Source organism: Melopsittacus undulatus, chromosome 4 (assembly GCF_012275295.1).
Source record: "Melopsittacus undulatus isolate bMelUnd1 chromosome 4, bMelUnd1.mat.Z, whole genome shotgun sequence".
Lineage (NCBI taxonomy): Eukaryota > Metazoa > Chordata > Aves > Psittaciformes > Psittaculidae > Melopsittacus > Melopsittacus undulatus.
This window is the reverse complement of record NC_047530.1, coordinates 43222313-43236201: the sequence shown is the minus strand read 5'-3', so window position 1 is coordinate 43236201 and position 13889 is coordinate 43222313. Positions and strand designations below refer to the sequence as shown.

Sequence of the window (13889 nt, the reverse complement as noted above, 5' to 3'; positions counted from 1 at the left end):
CCATGGTGTTGCAACAGTTACTTCTGCATTCAGGTTTTCTTGCATGGAAACGGAGGGAGGGAAAAAAGGGGAGGGGGAAGCAGAAATAATTCCTAGATGTTTCAACTGGTTTTGTTATATAACAAAATAAAGGAAAACACAGCTTTTTTCCATGCACCTGTGATGTGTGCGGGAGGCTTTCTTACCTGTGTTAATTGATTACTTTTTCCTTTTTAGGTTTGCTATTAGAAAGATAATGCTTCTTGAATTCAGGTAAGGTAATTGGAGTGAAATTCTAAGTTATTTTTTCATAGGAACCTGTAAAGATAAGAAGCAGATGCAGGGCAGTAAGTCAGTTTGAATTAGTATACTCATTTATTTCTACTTACTAAAGCCTAGAAAAATGCCTAGAAAAATGAAGTGAGGAGAGCTTAATTTAAGGAGGGGTTAATTTCATAAGCATAAGTAACATATCAGAGTATCTTGAATTTCTAGTGTAAGCAAAGCACCAAAGAAGAGAGTATGAATGCAATAGGTAAAACTTAAGCCTGTAATTTGGAATGTGTTATCAAGCCTGAAATCGGAACTCAGTGAAGTCAGAGGAAGTTTTTAGATTAAGTCTCTTACTGCAAGGGTAAAAGTGAACTGTGCCGCAGCAGCATTGCTAACATGTTTTTTCATTTGAAAATATGATTCTATGAAATCTGTTTAGAAGGTTCTTATATCTACTTCAGACTTTCCTGGAAGAACTTACAAAGCATATCTAAAATGATGTAAAATAAATATTGGCAATATTTACATATTTTAAACCACAATATTTAATGTTTTGTTGGATCTGTTTTATTTCACAAATCTTATTAACAGAGTGAGGTGGTTTTTGGTTAAGATAAATTATTTGTTTCAAAAGCCTGAAATATATAAGTAGTACCACTAACTAGAAAAGTAGGACAAATTTATGTATGTTTTTTATTTCTCTTTTAGAAAAGGTGGAAAAGAAAATAGAAGCTATGTTTGGGTATTGACACTAACAAATGGCTTGCTGGTAGTATGAATTCTGGAATTTGTATGCCAGCAATACCATGGAGTTAGAGGTTTTTATTCTTTTTATGAACATTCTTAATGCTACCAGCCTGTAATTTAGCCTTAGTATTTTCTGGATTATGGCCCTATCTATTGCCATTTGTCCTGTAAGTCATGTTCTCTCTTTTTTTGTCCTGACTCCCCCCATCTGTCTGTCAGGCTCTCCTGTATTCATACACATGAGATTTTCCTGTCCTTCATTCTTGCTCATTTAGGGTTTATCCTGGATTGAGGGCATAATAGTATTTTTACTAAAATGTTTTGAAGGGTTTAGAATCCCTAGGTAAAATGGTATGTAGAGTTCTGTGAATTTAGGGGGGCGACAGTAGTTGTCCTTTGCATTTTGATCTAGGAAATGTTGCATGATGTGACATTCTTTAGACAAGTGAGGGTTTTGTTGTTTGGTTGGGCTTTTTTTGTTGGTTTTGGTTGTTGGTTTTTTTCTTTTATTGATATTGTTTTTTGTTCTCCCTTTGGAAAATTAGCATGAATTTGTGTTATGACTTTATTGGGTATGGACATTTGTTACATGAAAAACTTCCGGTAAATGTGTCTTCCTGATAAGAAACTCAACTGTCTCTTTGTAGCAATTATGGAGTCTTAACAAGTTTTGCTGCAGTGACCTAAATGAGATGTAAAGTCGGGAACTACTTGCAAACTATGAAGATAGGTGTAAAGAGAAGGAAAAAAACCCTGTGCATAACCGCTCTTTTAAATGAGTGACAGATTATGTGGGTGGCAGCAACTAATGAAATATTCTTTGTCTCTTCACAGCCAGTACCTTGAAAATTACCTATGGGTTAATTATTCTCCAGAGGTGTCCAGTAAGGCGTATTTAATGTCAATCTGCTGTATGGTGAATGAGAAGTTTAGAGAGAATGTCCCGGCATGGGAGGTAACTGATTTCAATTACAGCTGGAATTGACTTCGATTCGCAAGTTGCAGCTTTTGTGGTGTGCTTGCTTATACTGACAGAAGGTAGCAAAGGTTGTAGTGTTGAAAGTAAATGTTACCTCATCTGGAATGCCACATAGTGGTGTTTTAAAGTGTGTGTTCTTTTCAGAGAAAGCAATAGACGAATGAAAAGTCACCAATTCCTGCTGAAGCATGAGTCCTTTGTCCTGCTGTGTGATGCCATTACATCAGAAGCAGCATTTGCTTTTTTTGGTGCTTGACAAAAGTCAGGCGTTTGCAGAGTTCTTGCTCTGATACTGGAAAAAAAGGATTCCCATAGTGTGAGGATCCTTGATCAGGAGATCATTAGTCAGTTTTGTTTGTGCTGCCTGGTCAGAATAAATGAAAAAGAGAAAAACTAGGCCTTCCTGTTAGAGATATAAATGGATTTAGAGGACTTAAGCTATGTTATGTGAATGAAGAGTAAAATGGTTTGTATCAATCTGACTTAAAATCAACTTCCTTTTCTATTTCTAGATATTCAAAAAAAAGCCAGAACACTTTCCCTTCTTTTTCAAATGCATACTGGAAGCATCACTGGTTGAAAATGACACTGAATACTCTCTGCATGAACAGACAGTCCTGCTGCTTCTCCTTGATCACTGCTTCAACAGTTTGGTATATTAAAAGTATCTGTAATATTTCCAGTGTGTTTATGCTATTTGATGTTAATAACAGTTTAGTTAGAGCAATCCATCTTTGTAAGACAGATGAAGCAAAATTCCTATTTAAGGAAAACATGGTACCAAAGGGCTTTTACCCCTGTTTTTGACTCTCGCTGTATGGTTCCAGATCACAGGCAACTCGAGTTGGAGAGAAAACATTTGAAATTACAGTTGAAATGACATGAATTACAGAGAAAATTAGTTATCTTGGATAATGGGAAGAGTGTAGATGAAGTGGGAGAAGCTTGATAAGTAAAGGCTTCAGGAGAGGAGATAGCATGAAAACAGGGAAAGCACAGTAAAACAGCTCAATTCAAGAAGAAGAAATGACTGAAGAAGGAACATCAGTTCTCATTGTCTTCTATGCTAAAAAAACTTACCTGGAAGAGGCCTCTGCTCACGTATTAAGAACTGACAGAATCCATGAAAAGAACCTAAAATGAAGAAGTCTTCGACAGTTACAAGTGTTACTGAGTAGGGGCTATTGTGCAGTTTCCTCTTAGGAAATTGTGAAATCTAATGTACTTGGTACATTGTACTAATGTACTTGGTTTTGTCGGGTGGTAATATACGTTGGGGTATTTTGTATTTTGTAAGGCACCTCAGAAAACATAAGAATTTTAAAAAATATTTTCTGTCTGTAACTTTCTAACAGGAAGTGGATTTGATCAGAGCACAGGTGCAGCAGCTCATTTCCTTACCAATGTGGATGGCTTTACAACCAGTAAGCATAACGCTGCAAACTTTCAAAGCAATCTTCTAGGCATTTATTCAAGTTCTGTAAAGTGACTTCTTATGGAACACTGTTGTGGAAATCTGATTATTTAAAGCTGCTTGCTTTGCTGTGGAATTACATATTTGTGTATTTGGTAGAATTATCTTTCTTGTTTATTATTAATTTTAATGTAATTATTAATTATGTAATTTTTCATAAAACTAAGCTTTGTTGCTTATAGCTTCTTCAAGCTATAATTTGTAGACAAGGCCATGAAATCACGGGGGCTGTGGAATGGAGCTGACATCTAGCCATAGCTACTCTCTAGCAGTATTATGTTCTTGCTTTACAGTAATACTTAGATTATCTGAGACAGCTATTTATTTTTGTTGTATGTTTTTTCTTTTTCATAAAAAAAATGGATTGTATTTTTATCTCTCATGAAAACAAAGATTCTTGGTGACTGAATAACATTGTAACATTTCAGAAACGACTGGAGCAAGAGCTGAAAAAGACACCAAAATTAAGAAAATTCTGGAATCTAATTAAGAAAAATGATGAGAAAATGGATGAGGAGGCAAGAACACGGTATGTTACAGAAGCCTTTTTTCCTGGTAACTCCAAAGCCTTTAAAGTATTCATTGTGTTTCAGCTAGAGTAAGTTGTTTCAATTTAAATTTTTTTTTTTTTTAAGAACTATGAATATGACACATAAGAATTAATCATGTGGTTTCTATTTATGTAAAATACTGTTATAGAACTTAATATTTTATTTGATCAGTGAATTTGTGATACCGAATTTTGGATCTATAGGGTGAAAGCTGTAAAAGAATGTTCAGGTAGTTACTCATATTTTTTCATGACCTTTAGCAAACGTTTAGCTTTTAAGCATATAGCTTCTGCAAGTATTTGAATAAATTTGTGTGTATATCACCAAAGTTAAACGTTCCAATACTTTCATGTTACAATCTGGTAAGGTGTAGGTGGTGACATACTTTTCCTCTTTGGCTCAGTAGAAGCATGGGCTGTTCATCAGTTCTGTGCCTAAAACTGCATACTGCTAATCTGTCTGCCTGAGAGAAAAGTTATAATCTAAACATTTTACATGTGTTTCAAAGCAGCCTGCTACTGTTATATAAATTTTAAAGCAGCTAACTTTGTGTTAGTGAAAGTTACAATGTACTTCTGGTCTGCATTTAAGGAATATTATTGCTTTTGTCATGTATCTGATTTTAGAGCATATCAGGAAAGAAGATTTCTTTCACAGCTCATCCAGAAATTCATTTCTGTGCTGAAGTCAATACCTGTCTCAGGTAACTGTAGTTCTTATGTTGCTTTGCTATCTGGTAATCTGTCTTAAATTCTTTCCTGTTGCCGAAGCAACTACTCCTAGAGATGTCAAGCTGAGGCTGGAGACCTTCTCTGGATAGGGTTTTAGTGAAATCCATGCCTGTCAGCATGAATTTCATGTCAAAATTAGTATTCACATCTGTATATGCTTTAAAAATTAAATAGCAGAAAGCTGCTTTAAATCTTCTGGTCAGTATGGACTTAATTAAAAAATATTTCTGGGCACTGATATTTTTGTTGTGTGCTTACAGCATTAAAACATCTCTTACATACTTAGATGCCTTGTTAAACAGGTGGTATAAATATATGTAATATGGCTCTGTTTTGTTAGTTCTCTTGATTTACCGTGAGAACAAAAGCCTAAGTGAAGTGAAATTCTGTAAGATTTGACTGCTCTTGATTTATAAGCCACTGTGACAAGCAGAATTACATGCTTGCCTGATTTAGAAAGAAAAAGTGTTTGCAAAGGAAGGTGTTAGCCTTTTGACAAAAAAGGCTTATTATGCTCCAAGCACAGCACAATTTGGGTAAAATCACTTTCTAGAGTTCTGCTTCTGCTCTTAAACTCAGTGAACTTTACCTCTTAACTGAGCTGTAAGGGGAAATACTGTAGCTTCCTCAGAAAGTATACCTGTCTCCTCTGTTTTTCCAATTATGCAAGACCCATTTTAGGAAAACTTCTGTGAACATTTATTTGGAGGTTTTGGAACTATATATTAGTTAAAGCAGGACTTAATTTGTGTTTTGACATGATTCTAAAGACTCCTCAGCAGTCACCACTGAGTACCTTTGAATATTGTCAAGGCTTTTTGCACACACCACAATTATGGCTTTAAAATAGGTATTTTTGGGTACATGGAGCTAAAATTTCGTAAGAAGCTTAGCAGGCCATTGGTATCTTGTGGAAGTGTGCTTTTTGTGTTTCACATTGCTGTTTCTTTTCAGAGTGGATACAATCAGTCCTGAAACTCTGGTTTCGTTACTTTCTTGTATCCAAATTTTTTCTGGTTTCAATGAAAGAAAAGATTGTTTCAGAAAGAAAAGAATGTGCTAGTTAACCTTTTTAATCTTGTTAAAATTTTTATTAGTATATTACGGTATATTAGTAGCATTTGTTACATTTTTACAGAATAATTCTAGTGCAGATGAGTGGATCAATTGCAAAAAACCCTTCTTTTCTATGTAGGTCCTGTTTCTATGGACAAAGTTCATTATTGTGAGAGATTCATTGAACTTATGCTGGATCTTGAGGTAAGTTATTATAAGTTATTCAATTTATTTCCAGGTGTTCTAATGTTCCAAGTTTTACATGCATAAAGTAATTATTCCAGCCTTGCTCCAATTAGCAGGTCTTTATGTTGCAGTTGTGCATATGGTTGCTTAACAATTGTTTTCCATCTGTAAATTGGAGGTGTTAGCGGTGCATCCACACTGGGAACTGACTAGTAAGGTTTATAAACCTGATGAATTGTTAGGAGGGAGCTAGGATCCTGAATTACTCAGTGAAGAGGATTTGTTAATTGTTGTAATGGTAATAATTATGGCAATTAATTGTGTGACACTTTAATCTGCTAGGAATAACTCAGTATTCTTTTCAGTGTGCAACATGTCATTTAAAAAAAACTACCTTTTGTGTTGTAGGGCATAATCCCAAAAATCATCACTAGTTCTGAAATGCTATCTATTTCTATTTGACTAGGATTCAATTCAACAAGTAACAGTTTTGGTGACCTAGGCTTGTTACAGAATAACAGGGAGGCCAAGCAAGGTTTTGTAAAACTTTTATGCAGGTGCTGAGAAAGTGTGACAATTCTATGCTTTACTTGTACCAGAATTAAAACTAAAATACATTCATTTATAATCTCACATGAGTAGCAATTTCTTTAAAATAACTTGAAATTTAGAAGACATTCTGAAATAAGACTGTTTTCTGAAACAGTAAGAATAAGGAATTCTAAAATGGATTGATCTTTGACTCATATGGGCTGACTGTCCTCTGCTAAATCACTGAAGTTGCCAGTGCTTGTAGTTGCAATAGAATGATTTTTTTAAATTAGAACTTGTTGTCTTATGGATATAGTGTGCTCTCCTAAGACAACATACGTATTTGAAGTTAAAACAGGCTTCATAAAACTCCTTGAATTCTAACCTTCCTTAAATACCTAGCGAGAACTAACATTAGATGTACCTGTAAGCACTTTGTCTAACAGCCAGACTAAAGTTTAAGTGACTGGAGCAAGCAAATGAGAAATTAGCTATAAATCCAAGTCTTTTTTTTTTTTCCTTGGTAGCATGTACTGCATTAATGGACTCTTTTACCTATGCTTTTTTCAGAATATTACAATTTCATATTACTGTATATAGACTGTCATAAAAGTTTGATAATTTGATAATTTGAAAAGAATGAATCCATGGAAAGTTCTTACGGTTTTCTGCGCACGGGTTTTTGTGTGTGTTTGTTTTTATGTAATTATTGTGCAGGACAGTTAACATTTTCTACTACGTATTCTTTTATTTTCTTTGTCTTAGTTCTAAACACCGTGTTGATACCTTTTGCCTTTCTAAATTCAGTCTGTAGATTCCATTGACAACAACTCACTTTTTCTTCTCCAGCTGTTGAGGTGTACTGCTGTCTGCTGTTGAACAGGTGCTACATAGAGCATGTTCTCTGTTGTTTTTTTTTTTTGTCATTATCGTTTTGGTTTTAATTTTATTTTGTTTTGGTTTTGTTTATTTGTTTATTTTGGTTTGTTTTTACAAAAATCTTTTGTAGGCTTTTAATTAAGATTTGAAAAAAATCTCAGATATAATTTGATTATCTTACCAACAATAGAGATACTATACAGTATTTTGAAGAAACAGTTTCACAGAATCACAGAATAGTAAGGGTTGGAAAGGACCTTAAGATCATATAGTTCCAACCCACCTGCTATGGGCAGGGATACCTCACACTAAAGCATGTCACCAAAGACTATGTCCAGCCTGGCCTTGAACAGTGCCAGGGATGGAGCATTCACAACTTTCTTTGGCAGCCTGTTCTAGTGCTTCACCACCCTAACAGTAAAGAACTTCTTCCTTATATGTAACCTAAAGTTCATAGTTTTGAGAAATGTTTAAAATGAATGAGTATAGAAAACAAATGTTTAAAATAATATTTCAGAGTTTGACATACCTTTTGTAACGCACAGTCATTAAGTAGACACTCAGTAGCAGAATGATTGCTTTGTTTAATTTACTTTCATTACTGGTAGGATGCAATCGCACTAATGGCAAGTTTGTGCCCTGCTCCCAGTCATACAAAAAGTTGTGTTGACAGTAGCCTACCTGCATAAAATCAATCTTGCCTATTTAATGTGAGAACCTCTCATAGGGTGTTAGGTATGTAAACAGCTGTGCAGCAGTCCATCTTGGTATGCTTTCTTGAAATGGAAAATCATGAAGAACCAGGATTTCTTGCATTTTGAAGAGTTGCTTGTATTAATGTGAGGTTGTTTACCACAGGCTTTGCTTCCCACACGACGCTGGTTTAATACAGTGTTGGATGACTCCCACCTTGTTGTTCACTGTTACCTGTCCAGTCTTGCTAAAAGAGAGAAGGAGGGTCATCTCTTCTGTCAGGTGAAATGCAAAGTTGTTGAAAATAACTTTTTCATTCTGATGCAGCTCTAAATTCTTCAATTGTTTTGTTTTGTATTTTTGAAGGCAGGTTTTTCTGATGGATGCAAACTACATGTTGATTTAAATCCTTCAGACAGTAGTTCTTTCCTAACTGTACCTGTGTGTGTGACTGCTCTTACATTTCTGGCTCCATTTTTTAACAGTTCTTTAAAGTACAACCTAGAAAACAGTGCAGCTTCTGTCATGCTTTACCCCACATGTTGCAAAAGTTATCACCAGTGCATTCTTCTGTGCTTCATTCTGACCTCAGACTGTTCTACCTAACAGTGCCTTTGTGTTTCACTACTGTCCTTCAGTTTACTCAGTCTATATACAGTATATTGTTTTTTCGTGGCAGGAGCTGAAGATCTGTTCCATTTCCTGCATCTCAGCTGCTTTTCCTGCTGCTTGCTGTCCCCAGTCTTTGGCATTTGTTCAGTTTCTCTGAGGGTCAGTACTGATGGAACACAAAGCCAGCAGCAGATCTGAATAATTTTCTTCTCCCAAGTTAAATAATCTCACTGAAAGGTAGGATGAGTTCCAGAGCTGACATCAGAGAGGACAAGAGGGAGCAAGACCTTTCCCTTCTCTGGTAGTAGAAAGCCAGAATTGAGGTTCAGTGTCTGAGTGAACCTCTGGCTAGATCACCTTAGGGTGATTAGTTTCAGGTCCTAATATGTAAAAGAAACTGGTTGTTGGCAGTGCTGTAATTTCTATGGCTTGTAAATGAGATAACAAAAATATTTTATGCATTAGCCAAGTATAAAACTTAGACAAAACTTCTTAGTCCATTTCTCCTAGAACTTTGAGGAGCTCTTTTTTGTAGATGTTGCCCAGATTTGTCCTTTTAAATTGTGTTTTTGTTGTAGGGCATCTCTGATTCTTAATGCACTAATTTATATGGATGATGTCTCAGCTTTTAGATATGCTTAAATTCTACACTGGCTTTGAAATCAATGATCAGACTGGAAATGCTTTGACAGAGAATGAGATGACAACAATTCACTATGACAGAATTACTTCACTACAGGTAGGCAGACAGTGAAGCACTTATGGGAGGGGAAGGTTTGGTTTTGTTGTTTTAGTCCAGTTTGTGTCTGGAATAGGCATTAATTTAATATCCAAAGCGAACCCCTTATTTTTCCTGTTGAGTTACAGGAATAATTTTAACTTGACTTTCTGTACCATATTGAATACACTTAACACTTCAATACTATGTGTGCGACTATGGCTAAATACTATGCTCCAGCAGAACCACAACTTTTGATTTAATATTGTCAGGGTGAACTGCTCCCATTAAATCCATTCAGAATGGAAAATTAAGTGCTGTAGGAACTTAACTTACAATTATGCAGTAGGTGGCACCATTTCTTTAAGATCAGTACATACATCTGATGATAGCAGTAGCGGCCCCTTGTACATAACAGATAAAAATTCACATTAATTGTAATCATATAAAGATAGTTACACTTTCAGAATTTCCCCCACAGATTTTAACAAAAAAATTAAAAGAAACAGTCCATGTTTTTCTTAACTGCCTGCCCCTTATGTTTCATTTTAATGACAGAACAAGTGCTTATAGAAGAGTGTATAAAAAAGGATAATGTCAGAAGCACGGGGGTAACAGGTGGTGCTAAGAAAAATTGTGATTTTCCCTGTTTTTTTGTTTCTGTCCTGATAATGCCCATAGGTTGCTATGTGTTAGGAATCATAAGCTATGCTTTTTTATTAATACTTAGATTATTATTAAATTGTTTCATTAATATGCTTACATTTTGTTTTGGGGCATGCGTCTTTTGTAGAGGGCAGCGTTTGCACATTTCCCGGAGTTATATGACTTTGCACTCTCAAATGTAGCTGCAGTGGATACTCGGGATTCACTGGTGAAGCTATTTGGACCCCTGAGGTAAGTTACCAATATGAAATTTAACACAAAACTGTAATTCTTTGTTCTCAGTAGGTTTTAATTTAACAAATTGCTAGCCTTTTGTCTTTCTGACTTCTCAGGTCTTTCTGACTTCCCATGGTGCCTTTACATCTGCTAAAATAGGGAGACGGGGAGAGTTCCTGTCCTCTGGTAGCAAGTAGTAGAATTCCAGTATAAAAATAAAGCTTCTATTTTCCTTTTTTATTTATAAATGTACAAAGGCCCTAACTTTCTGGAAAATAGGTAGCTGCTTAAAGTAATTGTAGCAGTAATTAACTTGTCAGTAGTTAACTTCTAACTTTTTTAATTTGGCTTTTTTTACTATGTTTTGTACAAAAACTATAACAAATTATAAAAGCATGCCACTGTATTAATGGTGCTGGATTGTTTTGTTGTGATTAAAAGGGTAACAGTCTGCATTTTGACAAAGGCAATATTTGCTCTGTTGTTTGGTTCTGCATTGAAGTACACATCTTGAAACAATAAAAATATTCATATCTTGGTTTGTTTATTGTGGGTGAGTGGTTCAGCTTATGCTTGTGCCTGAACACGCTTCCCACATGGAAGTGCTCTAGATCACTTTGTAACAATTCCAAAAATATTTTAAATATCTCAAACTTCACTTAAAATACTGATCTGTAAGTTTTGGTCTTTGAAATCAATAGTTGGATTTTTGGGGGGTTTATTAAAATAAAAAGAAAGGTATGGTACATGCTGTCCTTGGTTTTATTGCAAATAACCAATGACCCAAGCTTCTGTTTTTCCTTCTGCTGTGCAGCTCAAATGTTCTTCACCAGGTGGCATCATATCTCTGCCTGCTGCCATCCCTCCCAGAAGGGGAAGACTCAAGCTATGAAAAGGAGTTTCTGCTGGAGCTGCTGGTAAAAACATAATTAATATTGCTTACATTTTTTCTTTTCCAAACTCAGGGCAGCTAAATCTGGCAACTACACTGTGGTAAAGTAGCTATTTAGGACCTTTAGCTGAGCTGCCTGTGAACCACAGCAGTGTTTTAGTAGTAATACTAAAATGGGGTTTAAGACTGTAAAAATTAAGCATTTGAAAATGCTTATTTATAGAGGTGTTTTCCTGAGAAACTAGCATGTGTCTGTTTGGTGTAGTTGTAAAAGTATAGACAAAACCCAGAATCTCAGAAACAGTTCTTCTGGAAAAGTTATCTAGTAACCTGTTTGTCCCCGTTAGAGATTTCTAAAGTAGATCTAGATACTCAGTACCTATTTGATTCCTTGAACCCATTTGAAGTACCATTTTGGTACATCATGGTTATTTGGATATTCAGGGTATAACAATATTACTGTGGGATTCTACTCTTGATATCAGTGTTAGAATGGCATAGCTGTTTTTAAAAATCTTTTTTATAGGCTTATTTTGTGGTTGTTAATTCCTTTAAAATGCGTTTGCTAAATTTCCTAAGGTTTAGACATGATGTTTATGGATGCCATATTTGTTCAGATGACATCGTAGTATTGGATAGATATTTTCTTTTTTTTTTTCTGTCTTGAAGAGGAAATTAAGACTACTTGTTGCTGAATGAGCAGTGTGAGTTAATAGTGTTAACTATTGACCACATACTTAATGGAAAAGCAAATAAATTTTATTTGAAGTTGATTTTCTGCTAAGCCTTGACTGAATATTTTCAGTTTGGTTGTGTTGTTTTGGGTCTGCTCAGTAGCCAGATGATTTGTTGACTCCTGTACTATGGCCGACAGTTGGACTGAGTGTGTGTTCATATTCTAGTTTCACTGTTTGTATTGAGTTATATTTTATTTAAAAAAAAAACAAAACAAAACACCCCAAAATAACAACAACAAAAAACCCAAACAAACCCAGAACCAAAACAAAGCTAAATGTATTAAAAGAGAGAAAATGATAAGTGACCACCAGCAGTCTTATGGATCACTGTGCATATTTCAAAAATAGCTTTATTTTCCCTTTTTGACTTACAGAAGTTTAAAATGCATCCTTTCTTTAGGTTTCCCGTCATGAGCGACGAATATCTCAAATTCAGCAACTCAACCAGATGCCCCTTTATCCCACAGAGAAGATTATTTGGGATGAAAATATTGTACCAACTGAATATTATTCTGGAGAAGGTATGATTAGTAGTTCAGTAAATGCTGAAGAGGACATTAGATGCTGCAAAAAAAAATAAGCAGTTCCAATGTTTAGGTTCATTCTTTGGAACTTATGTGCAATACTTTCGCATCTTCCAGTACCTCGGAGTGAGTTTAGCTTTTATGAGTTGTGAGTCAGGAACTCTGAGGTGAAATTATTAGCAAATTTATAATGGAATTTAAGAGAAATCCAAAGGCCTGTGTTTACAAAGACATGTATTTGCTTCTTATCTGGATAACAGATGTAGTATACCACCAGCTGTGGCACAGGTAGTTACTGTAAGGTGAGAAAGGTTGTAAACATGCAGCAGAAAAGCTGTTGTCTGTCCTTCGCCCTTAAGTATGTTCACTAAAGCCTTTTTTTTGTTGTTAGGGTTTTTGAGGGGTTTTCTGTTTTTTTTTTTTTTTAAGTGATGGAATTAGCACTGATTATCTTCCTCTTATTTTAAGGTAGTTGTGTACACAGTCACTGAAATGTAGTATATGCACTCTAAATTCAGAACCGAGTGTTCTTGCTCGATGTTCTCATGATTAAGCAAACTGCAGGTATTGCAAACAAGGTAGTTTCAAGCTTTTCAGTGAACAACACTTATTTTTGTCTAGCTGCTTCTAAAAAAATGTATTAATGTGGATCATGAGAATTTTTATTAGGAATGTAGAAACTTTAATTTGGAGCATGGACATTCCAAATAACAACATGTATCTTTAAAGACTAGTACAAAGTATGTTTCTGGTTTGAGCACTAAGTATTCCATACCCTCCTTCATATAGTTTTAATTCAGAGATATTTTTGTGTAGGTATAAGCCTTAAATTCAGCTGCTTAGCATAAATGTTGTTTTGTTGGGGTTTTTTTGGTAAATTCTCTGTGAACAAATATTATTGACAAGAAAGATATTTTTTTGAAGCATTTTGTCTGCAGACTGTTGCAACTATTTTTCAGTTTTGCTTCTCTTAGTTTCAGTTTACAGTTTCTCTTTTTAATCTCCACATATTCTCCAGCCCTTATTTCAAACAAGACAGTTTTATTTTGATGGTCTTGGGTTTTTTGTCTTGCTGAAAGTAGCAAAATTACTTAGCCCAAGAAAGACAGAAGTACTGTGTCTGATTTCTTCGAAGAAATGAGGGAAGAAATGTCTGTCTGATAAGGTGAAACCTTAAAGAGGTGTTGCCGCAGGCCCTGCCCTTTGTGCATAAAACTAGCTTTCCTGGACTGGGTTTGTTACTTGGTGTTGGGAATGTGTTAAAATATTTTATCACTGTAAGACTTTCTACGATAGAAATTGCCATGTTCTACCGCCTTTTTTTCACTGCCATTGTATCTTAGTGCATATGAAAGCTAATATGAAGTACATATAACAATGAAATGTTTCAAGGAAAACACTGCGAGTTACCAAAGCTTGATGTTTTCACAGGTCTTGAGCATAGA

General features: G+C 35.2%; 1 protein-coding gene across 1 annotated transcript in view; it reads left to right on the top strand.

Moving 5' to 3' along the window:
• Positions 1-13889, top strand: part of AQR (aquarius intron-binding spliceosomal factor) — a 51101-nt gene that overhangs the window by 3050 nt on the left and 34162 nt on the right. Inside the window, exons 4-15 of the mRNA XM_005149339.4 lie at positions 217-252; positions 1834-1954; positions 2491-2631; positions 3334-3402; positions 3881-3981; positions 4630-4706; positions 5930-5994; positions 8245-8361; positions 9317-9430; positions 10203-10306; positions 11106-11208; positions 12321-12441. Of these exons, the coding sequence (XP_005149396.2) occupies positions 217-252; positions 1834-1954; positions 2491-2631; positions 3334-3402; positions 3881-3981; positions 4630-4706; positions 5930-5994; positions 8245-8361; positions 9317-9430; positions 10203-10306; positions 11106-11208; positions 12321-12441 (1169 nt within the window). The remainder of the gene's footprint in view (positions 1-216; positions 253-1833; positions 1955-2490; positions 2632-3333; positions 3403-3880; positions 3982-4629; positions 4707-5929; positions 5995-8244; positions 8362-9316; positions 9431-10202; positions 10307-11105; positions 11209-12320; positions 12442-13889) is intronic.